The sequence below is a fragment of the Trichosporon asahii genome (assembly GCF_000293215.1).
Source record: "Trichosporon asahii var. asahii CBS 2479 unplaced genomic scaffold scaffold00051, whole genome shotgun sequence".
In the NCBI taxonomy this organism is placed as follows: Eukaryota; Fungi; Basidiomycota; class Tremellomycetes; order Trichosporonales; family Trichosporonaceae; genus Trichosporon; species Trichosporon asahii.
Genome location: NW_014040873.1, coordinates 1,243,154 through 1,262,141, shown reverse-complemented (window position 1 = coordinate 1,262,141; position 18,988 = coordinate 1,243,154). Strand labels below are relative to the sequence as shown.

At 59.9% G+C, this 18,988-nt stretch overlaps 6 protein-coding genes across 6 annotated transcripts; 3 read left to right on the top strand and 3 right to left on the bottom strand.

The window, feature by feature from the left end:
* Window positions 1-5,607: 5,607 nt before the first annotated feature.
* Window positions 5,608-6,996, top strand: A1Q1_02873 (uncharacterized protein; the record flags this gene model as incomplete). Its single annotated transcript, XM_014324102.1, has 3 exons — window positions 5,608-5,821; window positions 5,885-6,461; window positions 6,525-6,996. 3 exons carry the CDS (start codon window positions 5,608-5,610, stop codon window positions 6,994-6,996), a joined length of 1,263 nt encoding a protein of 420 aa, XP_014179577.1.
* A 107-nt stretch (window positions 6,997-7,103) lies between these two features.
* A1Q1_02872 (NBP35 protein) lies at window positions 7,104-9,362 on the bottom strand (the record flags this gene model as incomplete). Its single annotated transcript, XM_014324101.1, has 6 exons — window positions 7,104-7,285; window positions 7,331-8,030; window positions 8,086-8,162; window positions 8,589-8,811; window positions 8,945-9,128; window positions 9,256-9,362. 6 exons carry the CDS (start codon window positions 9,360-9,362, stop codon window positions 7,104-7,106), a joined length of 1,473 nt encoding a protein of 490 aa, XP_014179576.1.
* A 606-nt stretch (window positions 9,363-9,968) lies between these two features.
* On the top strand, window positions 9,969-12,041 carry A1Q1_02871 (MATE efflux family protein subfamily, putative; the record flags this gene model as incomplete). Its single annotated transcript, XM_014324100.1, has 3 exons — window positions 9,969-10,542; window positions 10,677-11,024; window positions 11,119-12,041. 3 exons carry the CDS (start codon window positions 9,969-9,971, stop codon window positions 12,039-12,041), a joined length of 1,845 nt encoding a protein of 614 aa, XP_014179575.1.
* Window positions 12,042-12,668: 627 nt separating this feature from the next.
* Window positions 12,669-13,511, top strand: A1Q1_02870 (uncharacterized protein; the record flags this gene model as incomplete). Its single annotated transcript, XM_014324099.1, has 3 exons — window positions 12,669-12,698; window positions 12,998-13,188; window positions 13,241-13,511. The coding sequence occupies 3 exons, from the start codon at window positions 12,669-12,671 to the stop codon at window positions 13,509-13,511; spliced, it is 492 nt and encodes a 163-aa protein (XP_014179574.1).
* Window positions 13,512-14,179: 668 nt separating this feature from the next.
* On the bottom strand, window positions 14,180-14,866 carry A1Q1_02869 (uncharacterized protein; the record flags this gene model as incomplete). Its single annotated transcript, XM_014324098.1, has 1 exon — window positions 14,180-14,866. The coding sequence occupies one exon, from the start codon at window positions 14,864-14,866 to the stop codon at window positions 14,180-14,182; it is 687 nt and encodes a 228-aa protein (XP_014179573.1).
* Window positions 14,867-15,714: 848 nt separating this feature from the next.
* Window positions 15,715-18,356, bottom strand: A1Q1_02868 (uncharacterized protein; the record flags this gene model as incomplete). Its single annotated transcript, XM_014324097.1, has 10 exons — window positions 15,715-15,831; window positions 15,893-15,947; window positions 16,004-16,072; window positions 16,393-16,442; window positions 16,828-17,188; window positions 17,261-17,530; window positions 17,594-17,766; window positions 17,821-18,006; window positions 18,048-18,069; window positions 18,181-18,356. 10 exons carry the CDS (start codon window positions 18,354-18,356, stop codon window positions 15,715-15,717), a joined length of 1,479 nt encoding a protein of 492 aa, XP_014179572.1.
* Window positions 18,357-18,988: the final 632 nt, after the last annotated feature.

Here is an 18,988-nt window from a genome sequence, read left to right as displayed (position 1 = left end):
CGGCATGGCCCGTACCTCATACCATGTCGTAAATGTATTCAAATGTCGTAGTTGCTCGTCGTAAGGCAAGCGTTACCTTGCAGCACCTGGCTTTCGTCAGCGTCGATAGACGGGGGACAGACTCCAAGACCCTGGGCAGGGCTTGCTGTTCTATCTGAAATTGCTGCAAAGTGCAAAGTTCGCTGCCCCGTCGACTTTAATGCAAGTGGTGCATGCTACAGCGTAGGAGGCCAGACGAGGGAGGCATGCAAGGTGGCCAACGTGCCTGCCAAAGAAGAGTGCGTACGTGCCGTCATCCTGCGACTACTCGTCCCTTGCGGCCCTGGGCGCTCGGCGAACCGAACCCCTGGGCCGGGCGAGCTCTTCGCCGGCCAAAACGAGTTCTCTCCACCAGGGAGCACAGAAGCGCGCGCTTACAGCACGTCTATGCCCCGAGTAATGCACCCCCTTACAGAGTCTGGCCTGGCCGCTGCCGGCCAACTGGGACACCGACTGGCTCGCCGGCCGGTTTTGGAACACCAAATCCTGAAAGCTGGAGGATGTATCCTTTCATTACCCCACTCCAAACCCTTCACCCCCGATCCTTATCCAAGAGCTCCTACGGCAAATCGTCTGATATACCTGTCGTGGGACCCAAGACGGGTGGGATCAGCGTGCCCCGTTCCTTGCCGTGGGTCCTGGCACTGTCATGTACGATTGTGGCCTCGGCGACGAGCGAGGGCTCGGCGCTGCGGCGCTGCGGCCTTGCGGCGTGGCAGTGGGCTCTGCGTACTCCACATCGCCCGGCGGTCATCAGCGAGCTGCGAGATGCGAGATGCGAGAGGGGAGGAAATCACACATCCGTTCAGACGTCAGACGCACGAGCGTCGTCGTACTCTTTCGCTTTATTCGCCGCGAGACACATCAGCGTCTGTGAGACACCTCACCTAAGTGGTTCCGCAAGGTCCGCGCGGCCGCGAGTACCGCAGGACCACAGGACCACAGGTTTTCGCGCAATTCAGCGGAAGAACCATCCGTCCTTCACCGGCACAGGTCCGCTTTCATAGTGAGATTACGCCGCCACGGAGGTTGGAACATGTGCTATTGCCCCCGGTCAGCACCCGGAGTGCAATTGACGCCTCACCACAACACTCCACCGTTCCAGCTTGCTTTTTGGGCATCGATACGGTGCGAAAATATCGACTGTGAGCTGTACAGGCCCCAGCAGGAGAGCGTGGAGTAACGTTTGGCACGCTGGGAGAGTGCAAGGCACAAAGGTACCGAGGCACACGAAGGCACGCTTACGACCACGAGCCCCTGGTGTTTCCTCCGCATGGCGAACTTTATTTTGCTTGCGAGAGCTTGCCGGCGGCGAGTGCGCTGTAGCGTGTACGCCGTCGTTGATGACAACCTCCTCCTTATGCTCAGGCTACACGACCCTCACCACGCTGGCCCCCCGTTCTTCGTCCCTCGAAGTGATATTGCCCGAAACGTGAGACGTACGCAGACGTCAGACGTGCAAAGCCCGGTCTTTCGCCCGAAACAGTCCGGTTGACTCGGCCAGTTGGTCGCTTCTGGTCAGTTGGAGCAAGGATCGTTAGGAGATTTTGACTCTAGCTCACCGATTGGGACTCATGTGTGCCGATCATTCTCGAGGACGAATGGGAAGTGGAGCGTCATAACTTCTGGCGCACGAAGGATGGGCATGAGGACCAGTGCCACGGAGACGCTGATGAAGGTATGGCCGTGGGCGCCTGTGGTCGACCGAGCTGACTTGTCACTGGTGACTCTCAGACGCCGATGACCTTCGCATGGAGCTGAGGGTCTGGTATGGACGCACGCACAAGTGCAAGAGTGCACGTACGCCCGCTTGCCCATGTGCTTCACCTCCCCGGCCTCAACCCGGTACAGCCTCCGGAACGCCACACCCAAATGGCCACTTGCGTTGGTGCGTCAGTGCACACACCACTTGGCAGCTGGGCTGCAAACGAATCTCCCCGCGCATGCATAGCGCCAGCGCCCAACTTGCGACGCAGCGATGCAAACAGCGGCAGCACTAAGCCTGCCCTCGCGGACGGGTCCAAGATAAGATTTGGGTGCAGCTCAGGCACGTGAATGCATCACGCTCGACAATGCCTCAATTGGGAGGGACGCCCGGGTGCGCGGGTGGACCTGCCGGACCGAGAGCAAAGCGTCCGTGTGAGTCAGCCAGCTGGCGAACCAGCGAGCGAACTAGTCTCCGCGAGCGTCACTGATCTGCACTGCACGCTGGACCGAGAGGAACGAGCGTTATGCACCCTTTGTCGGCCCCTCGGGGTTCATCAATTGGAACTATGGTGACAGACAGCCTGGCCAATCTGGACTGGCATTCAGCGCGGAAAGTCTATCCCCAAACCTCGCATTTGGTGGACCTGGCGCTGATCCTGGTCTAGTGCTGGTCCCGGCACGCGACGCTCTCACAGCTCTTGAGCATGTGTCAGCTAGAGCATATGGTTGGTATTTGAGTAGGGCAAGCCCGTCACGATATGACGGCTGCACAGCTGCGGGTGCACCAGCACCGGAGCGGATGGACCTGGGCACCGGGAGGGCCGGGCAGCGTTGGCCGCTCCGACACAGACGCGCTGTATCAGACCGTCCTGTGGTGAGCCTGTCGAGAGGAGGCGTGTCTGTATCAGATACGCGTCTTTACGTACGCTGCCCGCCACACTCCACGGCCCCTCACTTTATCGCCCACTTCGCGTTCTGTCGGCGCGGCAGATGCGTCGGGTGCGTCGGGTGCATTTGCACACCTTCGGGCACCCCTGGCCAGTCCAGCCCAGACCGGCCTGCTCTTGTGTGCCGTGAGGTAACATTGTGCTTCTGGAACACAAGCCGGCGTTGCATCGCGTCAGCACATCGTAATGGCAATGTCTCCCGCGGTCGACCCCGCACTTCCCCTAGCAGGGGCGCCTGAATTGTTCCGAACCCAAAGCCGGATGCGAGGAAGTGCAGTAGTATGCATATTCTGCTTCCTCTTCCCGTCTCACCGCATCAGAGAGATGCATAAGAAGCGGAGCTGTACAGTCTTGCGAGGAGTCGTCAGATGCGTGGCACATTCACTCGTATCCCTACTGTACACCTGACTAGATTAGGACGAATTGGCTGACGCTAATGGCACGGCTAATCTCCACATAGCAGAGCCTGTCCGGTGTACCGGTGTGCAGTGGGCTGATATAAGGGCTGACATCTTTGGCTGATGGGGCTGCAGGGCTGATCTGAAGCAGGTTGCGAGAAGATCTGTCGTCAGCGGCCGGACGCCACAGAAGGGCGGCGGTGGCAGGATCGCCTGGCTGACGGGAGGTGCTGGCGCCAAGTGCACCGACTGGCTATTACAAAGCCACAAAACGCACGTCAAGTGACAATCATGACCGACATGACGGACTTCCAGGCTGAGACACCGGTGCTCAGGAAGGGCGACTTGCAGACTGACGCCGAGTATTGACGCCCAGGAGCGACATCTAGGAGCTGGATCAGCGGCCAGGGCCGGCGTTCAGGACACCGATGATGATGAATGGCCCACATCTCGGCGACGGCCACCCGCAGTCTCGTCCCACATGCAGCAACGGCGGCGGCGTCGTTTCGACCCCCGCTCCGTCGTGCCGCGGCACTACCAAGAAGAGCGCCGACCTCTCGGGTCCGCGGTCCATCACTGCGGCGCACGTCCCAGCGACGGCGTCTACTCGCTCACCGCTCACCGGTTCGTCGTTGGTACGTCTCCGACCTGAGCCAGATTAGGGCCTTCGTCCGACCCTCACCAACCCTACGCCGCAGCCAGCTCACCCTATCGCGCAGACCGCACCCACTCCGCGCTCATGACAGTACCAGGGCTGAAGCTGGAGCTCGCACCCATGCCGCCAAACTCAAGCGATGACTGGTGTCAGACCTTCGCGCCAGGCAAACGCAGGCGCGCGCTTACTCGATGCAGAGACTGCGATACCCTAGGTGAAGTTCCGGCAATTCCGGGAGCAGCGCTAGCCAGAGCGTTGAATTGCGCCGGGCCGGCGCGATGAAGTGCGCGCCGCCGAGTGGGTCTGCGAAACGCGCAGTCACAAGACCGACCTGGTTAGACTGATGACCTCAATGCAAAGTCGTGCGAGTGGGTCCACGCTGACATTACTCATACCGCAGACCGACGAGTACAGTGGTTCGGCCAGCGGGGACGACCGTCCACATACAGCTACCAACTGATGGCGCCGGCGAGACCGGCACCGACAGGAGATGAAACCTCAAAAAGCTTCCAGTGGGCCCACAAAATATCTGCGGACACTTCTCAGACAGGTGTCAGGTAGGAAGAAGGTAGTGAGACTCGGCGAACCCCGGCGTCGTACGCTGTTCCATAGCTGTTCCAGGCGTTCGAGACGCTGTCCTGCGCATCCAGTATTGTCACTTCTGCAGTCACCTGGACTATCAGTTGCCCGTCAGGCCGGCAATTCCGGCTCGTCACAATTCACTCGGTGTCACCAACTTGCCCAGTGAGCGCGCTGCCGAGAGGACAGCCCGTCCCGGTAATCTGGGTCTGTCGGATGTGTCTTGTGAGCTCGTCCATTGTGGCGGCCGCGCTCCGAAATGAGTGTCGGGTCATGTCATAGTGATCCGTTGGCCACTGGACTTCGATCGCCCCGTCCCGGTGCATACCCGTCAGATTACATCGCGACTTGTGGAATGAATCGAACGCGGCATGCCGGAATACGAGACGTTCGCGGGCACTTTCGAGCGGGTGTCGCTGCCTTTGTCCGCCGAGCGCTGGAGCGAAGCGAGCGAGGAAACAATGGTGAGGCGTTCCCGCTTATCTCGCAATTCCGCACTTACCAAACGTTTGGCCAGACAACTCCAGCAGTCAGCTGAGCAGCTAATCTCAGCGCCACCGTGACGGCTGCGTAAGCCACATTCGAGACAGCGGATGTTCTCAGAAGGCAGCATTGTCACTCGTCGTCTGCGCGACAACCGCACACAAACATCTCTTCTCCGACACATCCTAAGACAAAAGGACATTCGAAATGCTCCGGCCTCCGATGCATGTCGTACGCCAGATCTCCTGCCCGTACACCGGCATCCGGCATTGTAATTCAATAGTTTCCATTGTCTAGTTCCAGCTTCGTCTGTGCCGGCTCGTTACGTCCTACAGGTCGCCCCACTGTTGGTTGCCCATTGATGTCTTCCGAGCAGGCCGGCCGGTTCCCATCTTGGCGGGAAGCTGCGATCGAGGCCGGAGCCCAGGGCTGGACATGAGCTGCCAGAAACCGCAGAAACCGCGGGCAGGAGACGAACCCGATGGCGCTGGTGGCTGCAGGATCCTGCGCCGCGGAGGGTGTTGCATATCCGCCGTCCTCCTGCCCGACGAGCGCGGATGTACAAGAGGCCCTTCTTGTCCGCCTCTTGCCTTGAAGGAAAATCTCTCGTCACACGGAGGTCGTCGCCTTCTCCATCCTCCCAAGCAGAGATCTCCCACGCTCGATCCCAAGTGGCAACAGCACCTCCACTCCCACGTGACAGATCTGACAGATATGACGAACAGCGCAGAAAGTTCAGGCCGTAGCGAGAGCGAGCATGAGCAGCTGACCGGACTGAAGCTCTACTCAGCAACTAATCATGCTGTCGCGAACGATACGAGCGGCACAGCGGCGGCTCGGCGGCTCCTCCCGGAGATCGCTCACAGTCAAGGCCAACACGCTCGTGTATCCGACTCCGGAGGCAGTCGAGTCCTGGCTTGCGACAGTGAAGAAGGACTCTGTGCTGCTGTACTCGCTCAGCGCGAATCTGGGCGGATGGCAGGGCTATCTCCCCATGGTGCAGGGATATGAGAGTGAGTGCACTCCTCCTGTGCCTCTAGCAGCTGTATAGACGCCTCGCTTTAGCTGACCCACAGGCGTCGGCAGCTTCCACCACTCGACGCTTCCCTCGCTCTCTCTCGCCGCCTTCGAGCGAGATGTGCTCTCAGAGGCATCGGCATTCTACACTCCTCTGACTGGAAGAGGGCACGCCGAGGTCGGACGCTGGCACCGCGTCGGCACGGACTGGGGCGCGGACAAGAGCGGTTCAGAGGTCGGCTCGCTCGAGGCTCTCATCGCCCAGAAGGGGTGGAACGGCGTCTGGGACGGCTCGGGGGTTGCGCAGGGCTCCTCCCCCTCTACCGCCCCCTCGAAGCCTGGAGAGGTCAGCGGCGGAAGTCGCGACGAGCTCAATGTTGACGCAGAGACATCGGCTGTGCTCTGTCTCACGGACGCGAACCCGGGGCCTGTCCTTGCGCGTCTGAGCCAGCGGCTGATCCGGACGGTCGGACTCGTGTCCGCCCCCACGCCCTTTGTCACGGGATCGGCGCACACGCTCTGGTGTAACAAGGAGCGGTACGAGAAGGGCACGGTTGGCGTGCAGCTCCGCTCCAGGCCGCAGGTCGCGGTGCGGTACGGCACGCAAGCGCTTGGTGCGCCGATGATGGTTGACTCGTGAGTTTCTTTCTCACCCCTTCGCCGGTACAGCTTCAAGCCGAGTTCGCAGCTGACGCACAGTGCCCGGGGCAACCTCCTGCTCTCGTTCAAGGGTGCCTCCTCGAACCCGACGCAGACTCTGATCAACCTCCTGCAAGAGCGTGACCACGGCAAGCCCCGTACAGGACTGGAGAAGGACGAGGACTTCTGGCTCGAAATCAGCGACCCGCATTCCGACGCTATCCGCGTCGTTCGTATCCTCTCTGGCGACCCGAGTCGCGGCGCTTTGTCCCTCGACACGGACATTCCGCTGAACGAGGGCCAGATGGTGCAGTTCCAGCAGCGCTCGGACAAGGCGGCAGAGCCCCAGGCGCCGCTTGCTGGTGCTACTATTCGCTTTGGGGCGCTGGAGAAGAAGGACACGTACGAGGCGCCGCCGCCTGAAATGGGCGAGGGACAGACGAAGGGATTCCTTGCTTGCAGCGAGGAGGGCTTCGTCCTCGGTCGTGACGTTTGCACCGTCCCTGGGGCGGCCGTGACGTGCGGATGGTGAATGAGTCAGAGGCTATGGAATGAGACGTAAAGGAGGATGGACTGTGTACGAGTACGTGTAGGGACGCAGACTCTAGAAGATATGCATACAACAGTAGATCAACACGCCTAGTCACCGAGCTTCTCGCGGATCCGCTCTACCACATCGAGGTACGCCTCCGTCGCTGGCGAGTCGGGGAAGGCGTCGAGGTAGCTCTCGCCTTTGTCGCAGAGTTGGCCGATACGAGGGTCGAGCGGGATACGACCGAGCAGCTCGAGCCCAAGTTCCTTGCACATAGCCTCGGCGCCGCCTGATGTCAGCTCATTCTAAAAGCGCAACGCAGCTGCCTACTTACCCGTTGTCGGGCGGAAGATCTGGCTCTCGCCCTTGCAGTTCGGGCAAACGAATCCCGACATGTTCTCCACGACGCCAATGATGGGGATGCCGACCTTGTTGCAGAAATCGATCTCCTTGCGCACGTCCTGGAGTGCAACCTCCTGCGGCGTCGTCACCAGCACGGCGCCGTCGATCCCTCCCTGCTTGAAGTACTCGACAATGCTGAGGTGCTCGTCCGACGTACCCGGTGGCGTGTCGACGACGAGGTAGTCGAGGTCACCCCACGAGACGTCCTTCAAGAACTGCTTGATGAGACCGTTCTTCTTTGGTCCACGCCAGATAACCGCATCGGAAGCGGAAGGGAGAAGGAAGCCGATCGACATGACGGCCAGGTTCTCGGCGGCGTACGCCGGCTCCCAACCAGAAGCGCTTGTTCGGATCTGCGCGCCCTCAAGTCCGGTCAGGAGAGGGATAGAGGGACCGCAAATGTCGACGTCCATGATTCCCGTCTCGAGCTCGGTGTCCGCCGCCAGCGCCCAGCCTAGCGCGGCGGTAAACGTCGACTTGCCAACGCCACCCTTGCCGGACAACACCAGGATCTTCTTGCCAACATGCGAGAGGCGCTCAGCGATGAGGGGAATGTCGGGGTCTGGCGGCGGCGGGCCAGCAGCGCAAACGGCCTGATTCGGACATCCCTCACAAGCGTCAACCTTGCCTGCCTGTTCAGACGAGGGGCCCTGTCGTGTTAGCTAGCGGAGACGTAGGCCAGCTTACCGGACAGTGCTCGGGGGCGTCCTCCGGAGCATCGGCGGGCTTCTCTGTCGGCTTCTCAGCCTTTGGGGGCTCCTGTACTGATAGCGAGGACATGCCGTTTTGCACGCCGCTCATTGTTGAAAGTGGAAAAAGTTGGAACGACGAAGTTGCGGAGGAAGGCGAGATTGATCAGCAACCCCGCATATGCTGGTGGCGGCCAGGCACGCAATCTCGACCCGCCGCTCAACCTGCGGGACGGGACCAATATTTGTAATCTATGGGCCTTCGAGCAATGCAGAAGCATTTTATCTGATAGCGATGCGCTCCGAGCAGAGTAAAGCAGAGAGGTATAGTACAATGCATATGTGTACTGTGCAGCACAAGACTATGCTAGCCATACTCATGCTTGCGATGCTAAAATGCTAATTTGATTGCGCCTCCGACTTCTTCCTCGCCGACCTCCAGCTTCGATACGCCCCGTCTACTCTCTGGAAGTCAGGTCCTTTCTCCAAAATCTAACTTACATGAGCGCTTCTTCCAGCCGCCCGCGAGGTACACCTTTGCCTGCATCTTGATGCCAATCCAGACCTGGCGCCACCACTCCTCCACCCACGCGATCATGCGGGCACGATTTCCAACCTGCCAGTCGCGGTAGAACTGCGCGAGCACCGCTTCCCTCTTAGCAAGGTCTTCCGGCGTTGGGGGGTCAGAGGGGTTCAGTGCGGCCAAACGTGCGTCACGCTGCGCCTCGAAAGCAAGATTAGTCGTTGCCTGGGGTCAGCTTAATGTAGGAACACTCCGCAGCAGGTTAAAGATAAGGAAGGCTCATCGTCCGCGCCCCTAGTGCTGCGTCGACGGACAACAAAGCCAGAAGACTTACCCAAAATCGGTGGTTCTCCATGTCGACCCGCTCCTTGTGCATCTTGGTCGACATCTGCAGCTCGTACAGCTTCTGCTCGGACGGCTTGAGCATCGGGAATTCGGACGCCGAGTACGGCGAGTTGCTCGGCTTGTATAGCGGCGTCGCATAAATGATCGGTCGAATGTTTGACAGCGGGTCAGGTCTGATGTCAGCTAAGAAAGCTACCGATGTCAAAGCTGAGGCAGTCGTCTCGACGACTCCGGCATCTTCCTTCATCTTGACCAGAGTGGCAGTCATACCAGGAGGAGTTGCTGCCAAAGGACACTCACGGAGCAACGAGATCCACCTCTCCCGGCTGGTACCTCTTGCGGGCCTTCGGCGCGCTCGCAGCGCCCTCGGCCGCGCTCTGGAGTAATCGCCTTGTTGGTCTCAGCATGGTCTGTTGATGGAGGCGGATCGTCAAATCGAAATCTCGGTTGAGCTCAGCACCGAGCGGACCCGGATGATTACAGCGTGGGAGACTTAAGCCTCCACCGATTCGAGACTGTTACGTAACGCAGTAGGGTATTATCACGTGCCCGTAGACTGCGGCCCGAATTTTGCAAGAGCCTGACCCAGCAATCCATATACGTCAGATGGCTGATCTGCAGTGTGGCCGGGGCGTGCGATCCGCTACGATCAATGCAAAACTTTACCAGTCGCCAAGATATGCATGTGCTGCATTGCCGGTGCGACTCCGGCCGCTTCCATAAGCCCACCGTATCAACTAATCAGGCGAATCCTTGTTATTGTTCAGTGACTAACCAATGCTAAGCATCTGTTTGGACCACTCATGTTAATCAGGCTATTCAGCGGGGTGCGGAGTAATAGCGGGGCCATGCAAAAGTCACTGGCCAGGGCGGTGGAGGCCGGCGGGACTGGGCAGGGTCACCTGCCACTGCCTGTACCTGCCGGATTGAAGTGAACAGCCTCCTCCATGAATTTGAATCGCGACTCTTGCCCCTTCTCTTCAACAACACACAACTCACCAGCAGTAGGAGCAATGTCCTCCCCGACAAATCGATGGGCGGCTCGTAATGCCGCCCTCACCATTCAACCTCCCCAGGGCCGCCGCCCAAGTGGTATCTCTACGAGTCCGACGTTTGTGGGCCGGACTGGGCCTCCGCCTTCGAATCGCCCGCAGAACCCGACAATGGCGAGGCCTCAACACGGCCGGACTCCCTCGACTAGCGCAATGCCTCAGCTGCCGAAAACACCTACCGCGCGGAATACTCGTCGGCCGTCGGCTACGGCGGCGCCGCATGCAGGAGCTGCGGTTGGGTATGGCTCCACGAGCCCTACGACTACGACGCAGCCTGCCGGTAGCGATGGTGTCACGTCTGCTGGCGTAGGTGCCGTCGGAGGCACAAGTTCGGCGGTGCAAAACGGTGTCGGCAGTGAGAGCACACCCCTCATCCCGCGTGCTCCCAGGCTGCACACCCTCGACGGTCTTAACAAGCCCGCGACGACTTGGACCGAGTTCGGCGTCCTCTGCCGATCTTCCGTGCCGCTGTCGGCTGGACTCGCGCTCGAGAACGCCCTCAGCACGATCAACATTCTTGTTGTGACGACGCTTGGTGAGTCCCCTGGTCGGGCTGTGCCGCTTGGCGCATGACCTTTGGGCCGTGCGTGTGTGTGCATGTGTCCAACCTGTGGTCGAAATGTTTGGTTGCACGACCCTGTTGTGATGATCGCAAAAGCTAACCCACAGGCGCCGAAGCGCTTGCCGTCACTGGCAACTCGTCCCTCCTGATCATGGTCACCGGCTTCCCGCTCCCGCTCGCCCTCGCGGCGGCCTTCACGACGCTCGCGGCACCGCTGTACCCCCAGCCGGAACACAGGAGCCACATCGGTCACATCCTCCTGCGCACGCTCATGCTGTCGATGGTTCTCGCGCTGTCTGTCGGTATTTTCTGGTGGAACATCGGTCCCATCCTCCGTGCTCTCGGCCAGCCACACGACCTCGTCGAGGGCATGGTCGTGTACATGCGCTGGGCGATCCTTGTCCTCCCCGCGCTCGGTCTGGTCGAGACGATGAAGTCGTTCATGCAGGTTCAGAGTGAGTTGGAAGATAAGGACCAGCGAGTTGCTCAAGTGCTGTGACTCGCTCTCCCAGTAGGGTTGCCTCAGCCGGTCTTGCTAACCTATCGCAGACATGATGGCCGCGCCGCCCCTGATTCTTCTCTGCCTCCTGCCCGTGCACACCGCCATCGCAATCTACCTCGTGCACCACACGTCCATGGGCGCCGCCGGAGCCGCGGTAGCGACCGCAACGACGCTCTGGCTCGACGGCATCCTCATCGTCCTCTTCGCGTCGCGCACCCGCGCCCGCGAGTGCTGGGACGGCTTCACCTCTGCCGCGCTCCGGGATTGGGGACCTGTGCTCTGGCTCGCGGTGCCGGGTGCGCTGATGTTTGGTTCCGAGCTGTGGGCTTTCGAGGTGATTGCGCTCCTGGCCGGTCGCCTGGGACATGTTGCCGTCGCGGCGCAAGCCGTCATCTCGACTCTCGACAATCTCGTCGCCATGATCCCCTACGCGATCAGTATCGGCATCGCGAACCGAGTGGGCAACCTGCTCGGCTTTGGTCTGCGCGCAATCAAGCGTGCGAAGCGCTCTGTCCGCGCCGGTTTCCTCCTCGAGGTGCTTGTTTCGGGCACGACGGGCCTGCTGGTGCTCATCTTCCGACACCAGATTGCCAACTTCTTCACCTCGGACAAGAAGGTCGCGGACGAGGCGGCGCGCGCGGCGGTCTTTGTCGCGAGCTACCAGATCTTTGACGGGCTGCAGAACGTCGGTGCCGCGTGCCTGCGTGCGTTTGGGCGGCAGAATGTCGGATCCATCATCCACTTCATCGGGTACTATGTCGTCGGACTGCCCATTGGCGCGTGGCTCGGTATCACCAAGGGATGGGGACTTGCTGGTCTCTGGGCAGGCGCCGCTATTGCTCTCGCGTGCACTTCTAGCGCCGAGCTTGGCGTCGCGTTCAGCATCAACTGGGAGGAGGAGGTGCTCAAGGTCCAGATGAGGGAGATTGAGAGCGATGAGGAGGAGGAGGAGAGCGAGGATGACGCCTAAGCCGGGCGGAAGCGAGCCGAGCTGAAGGCGGTACCCCAGCGTGCTCAGCGAAACCAGCATCTCAAATCATCTCATATCATAGAAAGTGTCATTTCCATGTATCTGCCATTCACTACGTTCCCCTCGTGGCTCACTGACACACTCTTCTGACTCTGAAAACCATGCAAGACGCTGACGATAGCAGATGTGCGGGGACACCGTGGGAGACATTGAAACTAGCAAAGCCTTCCTCCAACCTCGAGGTCCATCCGAGCCTCGATCCTGGCAGATTCTGACGCTTCGTGTGCAGTGTGTTGCAAAGCTTGCGTCCTCGCGTCGCACTTGTGTGGGTGTGTGCTGGGTGACTACCCGCGACATTGGCCGCCGTGGGAGACCATGAATCTAGCGAAGGCGTCCTCTGACCCCGTATTCCTGCTGAGCATGCTGAGGGCCAGACCAAGTACAATCAGCTTCTGTGTGTATCGCCTTCCGTACATTGGGTAGCCTGTGTCCGGTGACTACCGCGACATAACCTTCTATGGGAGAGCTTGGATGCAGTGAAATCGTCTACCATTCTCGATCCGGCGAAGATGCGCGGACGAGCTTACTCGAGTACTTGTACTGATCTCACATCAAGATCCAAGATCCATGGAGACTCTTGCCGCAGTGGCCAAGGAGGTGAGTCGAGTTCAGTGACCTGGGCTATCCGATCATCTTCGGAGAATGCTCCCTATGGAGTCTCAGCGCGTTCAGAAGACCCACGCGAACCAGCCTCTTCCGTCCGTAACGCAATCCGGAGGTTGCATGTGGGACTTCCAACCCCACGTTCCTCCGTGGCTCCTCCGTGCAGGCGGTGGAGGATGCAGAACTATGCTGAAGCGTGACGGTGAGACGAGCGTCACGGAGTGGTCATATCTGATCATCTGACCTGATATCGCCTAAGCTTGACACAGGAGGGTCGCTAATCTTATCCCCAGGAACCAATCACTCCAGGTACCCACTCGTCTTATCCCCATGAACTGGGGGCCGAGTGGCATGACCTCACCACGGCACCACTCGCGTGCAACCCCACGAGATCGCAACTGAAGCACATCGTGCCCAGGATATCCAGAGCTACGCATCTGTTGATATCTCCCCGGGGCAACTTCAGGTTGGCCAGAAGCGGGACGTCAGTGGCAAAGGGCACGCATGTACGTCGCGCTTATCAGCTCGGTCTCAAGCGCGAGGCGACTCGATCGATTGGCTGACGTCGCCATCCCAATGGTCTTGACGTCAGTGAACACCGACCCCAGAAACAAGCGACGCCGAGACCGAGACCGAACTCCTCGCGGCCGTCGAGCCCACCAAGTAATCGAGTTACGTCTGCCCGTTCATACTGCCCGACCGGACCGTGGTACCGATTCTCAGGCCCTCAACACGTTCGTTGTATCTCTCGAGAACGATGAGGATGACCAGCAGCGACGATCTGTTCGCCTCAATCGTGCTCGTTAGCGCTTTCGGACTGTAGGTGCCGAAACTAACTGCCGCGGCTATCGTCGTTCTGACATCATATGAAGGCGTTAGCGTCCCCGGGCGTCAATTCTTCCGCTGTGCATTTGGCGTGCATGGCGTGTCCCGCCTCCGTTGCTTCGTCTCTGTTTGGGTCGTGTGGCCCTCAAACGAGACAGTGTGCAGGAAACGAGGACGTGGTTGCACCTTGCTGCGCGCTCCGCTCCGCTCGGTGTGACAACAAGTTGTGACATAGATATATCCCTTTCCCCAAGAAGGGGTGACAAAAGATAAGGGGGTAGTAGTAGTTTAAAGATGCAAGAATTAATGCTAAGAGAGGACTTTATGCTGGCGTGGCGAGGCGTGGGCGCTTGGGCGTGATGATGACAACTGTACGAGTACGAGAGCGAGGCGGGAGACAACAAGAGAGATACCATTAAACGCTTCAGACGGCGATGCGGGGCGTGTTGGCTAGATGGTCAGCGAATGTCCGATGCGGAAGCGAGTAGTGATGTGCCCGTGTTTACTGACACAGCCGTGCACGCAGAGCCGTGCAGAGCCGGTGTCAGCATCAGCCGGGCCGGGGCCGCAACGCGTGCACTGAAGACTGGCACCCGGGTTCGGCGATGGTGGGCGACGATCACCATGTGTGATGACGACAGGCTCTCACGTCACTCCTCGGTGAGGCGTGTGGCCCCTCGTGCCCCCCCCCGTCGTTCCTGCAACTCCAGGCCATAAGGCGGCGGTAACTCACCCGGCAGCGTATGTCCCTTCGCGATGCTCTCCTTCTCGGCGCGGACGTAGAGCTTCATAGTGAACTCGTAAATGGCCTGCGAGTACTGCGCCAGCTTTGAGAGCTCGGCCTGGTCCGCGTCGGCGGGCACGGCGTCGAGCGCCGTCCCGCTCGGCGGGTCCTGGACGACAGTCTCCTCGCCCTCGATGCCGGCGCGGATCTCCTCGACGAGGTGGTGCTGGTGCTCGCGCTCGTCGTCCTCGGCTGACCGCGTCTCAACGGCATCGGCTTCCTGCGCCGGCAGGACGTCTAGCCGCTTCGCCTCGGGGTCCACGGCGTCGGTCGGGTCGGGCATGTCCTTAGGCGACTGGCTCGGGGACGCGACCTCGACCTCTGGCGGCGTGCTCTCAGACTGCAGTGTTTGGACGCTGTTCGTCGACGTTGTCGCGCACTCGCTCAGGGCGGGAGGCGAGTCGTAGGTCTCCTCGAGCTGCGACTTGGCCAGCGCCGCAGCGAGCGACTCGACAGGCTCAGTCATGGCCTGCTTCGGTGGTGGGGACGCAGCGGCGGAGCGCGGCGTCGGCGTCGAGCTCACGCTCAGGTCCTTCGGCGACACGTAGGGCATGTGGTTGGTGGATGTTATGGCGACGGTGGCGCGGACGGCGGCGGTGCGGCGTGACGGTAAGGGGCGAGATAAGCGAGGGGTAATTGGCTGATTAGTCAAGCGACCTTGGGCTGGCTGACTGATGGTCGTGTGTCGATGTTGAAAGTCGGTTCGACGATGCAATCAATGCAAATACTGGTGGTTTGCAGATGAAGAGATGGAGTGTAAACAAGAAAGGTAGACGTGAGTAAGAGTATTGGGTAGAGAGATGTGTGAAGGAAAGAGATATGAGGCAACAGGAAAATCAGTGACGCCCTCCCTCCCCGGCTGGCTGGCTGCAGTGGTTAGTGATCGACATGTCAGACTGATCACTTGGCAGGGAAGTGCTACGAGGCCCTCGGGCCAATGGCAGGCGCCGGATGATGATGTCAACGGCGCACCCTTCATCTCCCCTCGACCACTCGAGTAGGACCGCCCGACGCCCGTACGCCTGCGGTCAGCCCGACCCTCCGACGCCCGAGTATCGTCATCGAACTGCTCTGCCCCTCTTGTCTTTCGCCCGCACTCACCCCCGCACCCATTTCAACCGACTTCGGCCAAACATTCGCCAAGTTTCTCATGCACCAAATAACCACACACACACTACTTCATGCGATCATGCATCGTCATTGTCAGGAAAGAAAGGCCGGGGCCTCGACTCTGCCCCCTCTGTCTCTCATCTGTCTCTCAGAGGCATGACCGAACATGCATCCCAGGCCGCCGCCTCGTCCGTCACAGGCACTGTCTCATGGGCGGCATGGGCGGCATGCATAGCCGTGGACGTTGTTGTCAACAAACAGTCAAGAGGGATCAGGCATGTGGGTGGTGCTTTACATAACGGCGAAAATCTGCATCCCGCCGCTCTCGTCATGCCGGGAGCTTAGGTCGTCGGGAGGCAAATCTGGAGTTCTGGAGTCTAGAGCTGGTCCACAGCAGTCAATGCAGATCTGCTCGTGTCCCGTTTGCTTGAGCATACAGCAGATCGCAGATCTCGTCAGCACTGCTTACACTAGGCCAGGTGACCGTGCTTGCAATCAGATACGCAAACACGAGCATCCGGTGACTATGCAGGTGACAGCTGACTTAGCAGATTGGCTGACAGGTGATTTGAGAACTGACGTCTCTCTTGTACCGGTGACAGGTGACCCACTACGGCCTCGGGGCCTCGGAAGCTCGCGTCCCTGGTCCCTTGTCAACCGGGTTAGTCTGGCTACGCATCCGGCTCAGCGCGCGCGGCGCACAGAGGGACTACTGCCAGTGTACTGGGGGCCGTTCAGACTGACATGGCTACTTCCGAGTATTATCCTTCCGAAATGAGAGGAGCTTCCGGAACTGGTTCCGGTGTGCTTGACATGCACGTATCGCGACGAGACGCGAGGACGCGATTCGTATTGCTTTTTGGTATACCCAAGCGAGCCCGAAAGACTGTGACGTGATGCAAGCACAAGCGAGCCGGCCGGGAGGGTTTGTATCACGATTTGCATAGTGTCCATTTGGGGTATATTCACCGCTGTCTGTGCTCGGCACGTCCGGCACGTTTGTACAGAGCAATTGGAAGCTACGCTACCAGTATTGAGTCAGGTCCGGGTGAATGCCGTCGCGCGCGCGCAGAAGCGCAATGACCGACGCCGTCTCGGAAAACTATCGTTAGCCTTACTCTGCACTGAATGGTGGCCCCCACTCCGCCCCGCCTGTGGTCTACGCCAGCTCGCTAGCCGTCGGTACCTCATGACGACGATTAGACCTTTCGTGCCAATGATAAGTGCTCGACGCCGGGGTCCCCACCCAGCTCGCATGCTCGAGCTGAGCCTATCCGCGGCGTCGTCACCGGCGCTCATCACTGACGAGCAGGCGGAGTCAAGTCCACCTGGCTCGTATCGACTCTGCTCCGCATTCTCCCCCACTCTCACAGCTAACTCGAGCTAACTCGCAACGCGACTTACCCCGTTGCCCACGAAGACGCCCGCGCGCCTCGCAATCTCCATGTCGACGCCTGCTCGCTCGATGCCATCGATGCCAAAGTCGCCTGCGCCGGCGTACACCTCGTTCCAGGCGTCGCTGAGAAGCCATCGCCGGACGTCTTCGACCCAGCTGGACTCGCCCGCGGGATTCGGGACGAGGTAGATCGTCCTCAGCAGGGGATGGTTCTTCCGCATCCGCCGGGCACGGTGCACGATCGCTGTGTAGTCTGGCCGACACTTGGCGACGTACACGCCCAGACGGGTCGCTTCAACTGTCTCTGGCGGAGGGGGCATGTTCTCGTTGCCGGGGTGCGAGGGAAGGCGGTTGAAACCGAGGAATGGTCTGCAAGTCAGCTTGTCGCGAGTTTGTAGAGAAGCTTGGGAGGAGTCCGGCTCGGTCTCCAGCGACACTTACTCGTTCGCTAGTCCCGCTTGCGTACATCGCTCAAGCCACCGCTCGCCATGCTCGAGGTGCAGGACGAGGATGTGCTTGAACGTGTCCATCTTCTGCACTCCCTTTGCCGTCGCATGCAGGTCCAGGTTGTACTTCGGGTACGCCTTTGCGAGCGTCGGCATCATGTCGTTCACGAGCGACAGCACGCTGCGCGCGAATGTAAAGTACCGCAGCGTCGGGTGCTCGATCAGCACTGGGGCCAGCGAAAGCGAGTGCAACGTCTTGAGGTATCTGAGGGGTCAGCTTCATCGCAAGCGGGTAGCATCTGTACGCGGCGGCAAACGCAACACTTACTTATGATCAAAGATCTCGCCCTGCACACGCAGACATCGCGCCGTCACATTCATGAGCTCGGCATGCGTGTACGACGTCGCGACTCCCCCTCCAGTGGCAATCACATTTCCGTCCTTCGTCGTCATCGAGACACGGTACACGGCCTCCTCTTCCTTGGAGCACACCTTGCGATACTGCGCCAGCCTGAATGTCAGCTTCAAGGAAGTCACATGTAGCTGTGCGCGTACGAAACAGCCCTTGGTCGACCGGACAGCGCCTCGAAGCCAGACACGACCGATCCGATGTACGCCGATATGGGCACCTCCGTCACCCGCGGCGTTGGGAACCACTGGGACGTGTCTTCCTCCACCTCCACGGGCAGGCTCTGGTATACCAGTGAGCGGTTCGACTCGAAGGCCAGGTGGTAGTTCAATCTGTTTGTCAGCTCAGCTGCAATTGAAGCGCCAGGGCATACATGAACTGCTGCAGCATGCGATCTTGGCCTGTTTGTCAGCACTGTGTAAGGTGGTGGAAGCAGCTCTACCTTCTGACGGTGAAGGAAGGTCGAATCTGCGGAGAGTTAGAATATATGCAGTTGAACAACTCACAGGACATAACGTCCCTCCGGATCTGCACCCTCCGATGCCTTTTGCTCCTCAGCCCACTCCTCGGCGTACGGTGTTCGCTGGCGCAGGGGGGCTCGGAGTGAGAGAATGCCGAGGATCGAGCCGAGGAGGACGAGTGGGACTAGCACTCGCAGCACTGGTCGTGACGGGTAGAGCATTGTCGTCAGAGTCGCTGTTTCCGTCTTCCTCGCTCCTGCTAAAAGATCGTCTCGGAGAGAGCAACTGCGAGCTTGCGAATGTTGTCTGTCGTTAAGGCGGATGCGGTGGTATGCGGAGGAAGACACAACGCTGAAGCGTGTCCCGTCGCCAGTGCGTGCTCGCACACGAGGATGCGTGTCGATCTCAGTGGAGGGCCGTGACCGATCGTCGCCGCCGCCTTCTGTGACAGCCGAGTGACCGTGTTAGATGTTGTTATGGAATGTGATGGTGAGCGCGTCAGCTGTGTCAGTGTGCTTGCGTGAAAACTCTGGCTCGGAGCTTGGCCATGCGACTCCGCGTCTCGGTGACCTAGAGGGAAGGGTACAGCATGCGACCGCCATGGCGCTGGGGGAAGAAAGGGACGTCGCTCGGCAGCATTTACTGCGGCGTAGGCGGTGGTGAGGAGGCGTGCTTGGAAGCGCTGGCAGCGCGTGCCAGCACGTGCCGGTGAGGGCCGCTCTGTCGGAACCAAGTCATCTAGCAATGAGAAGGTGAGAAGGAATCAAGCGAGTCTGCGAGAGTTGAAATGCAAGAGCCAAAATCAAAGTGAAGGCATTCGCCTGTGGCGCAGGCGGCGCAGAAGGGCGCTCGT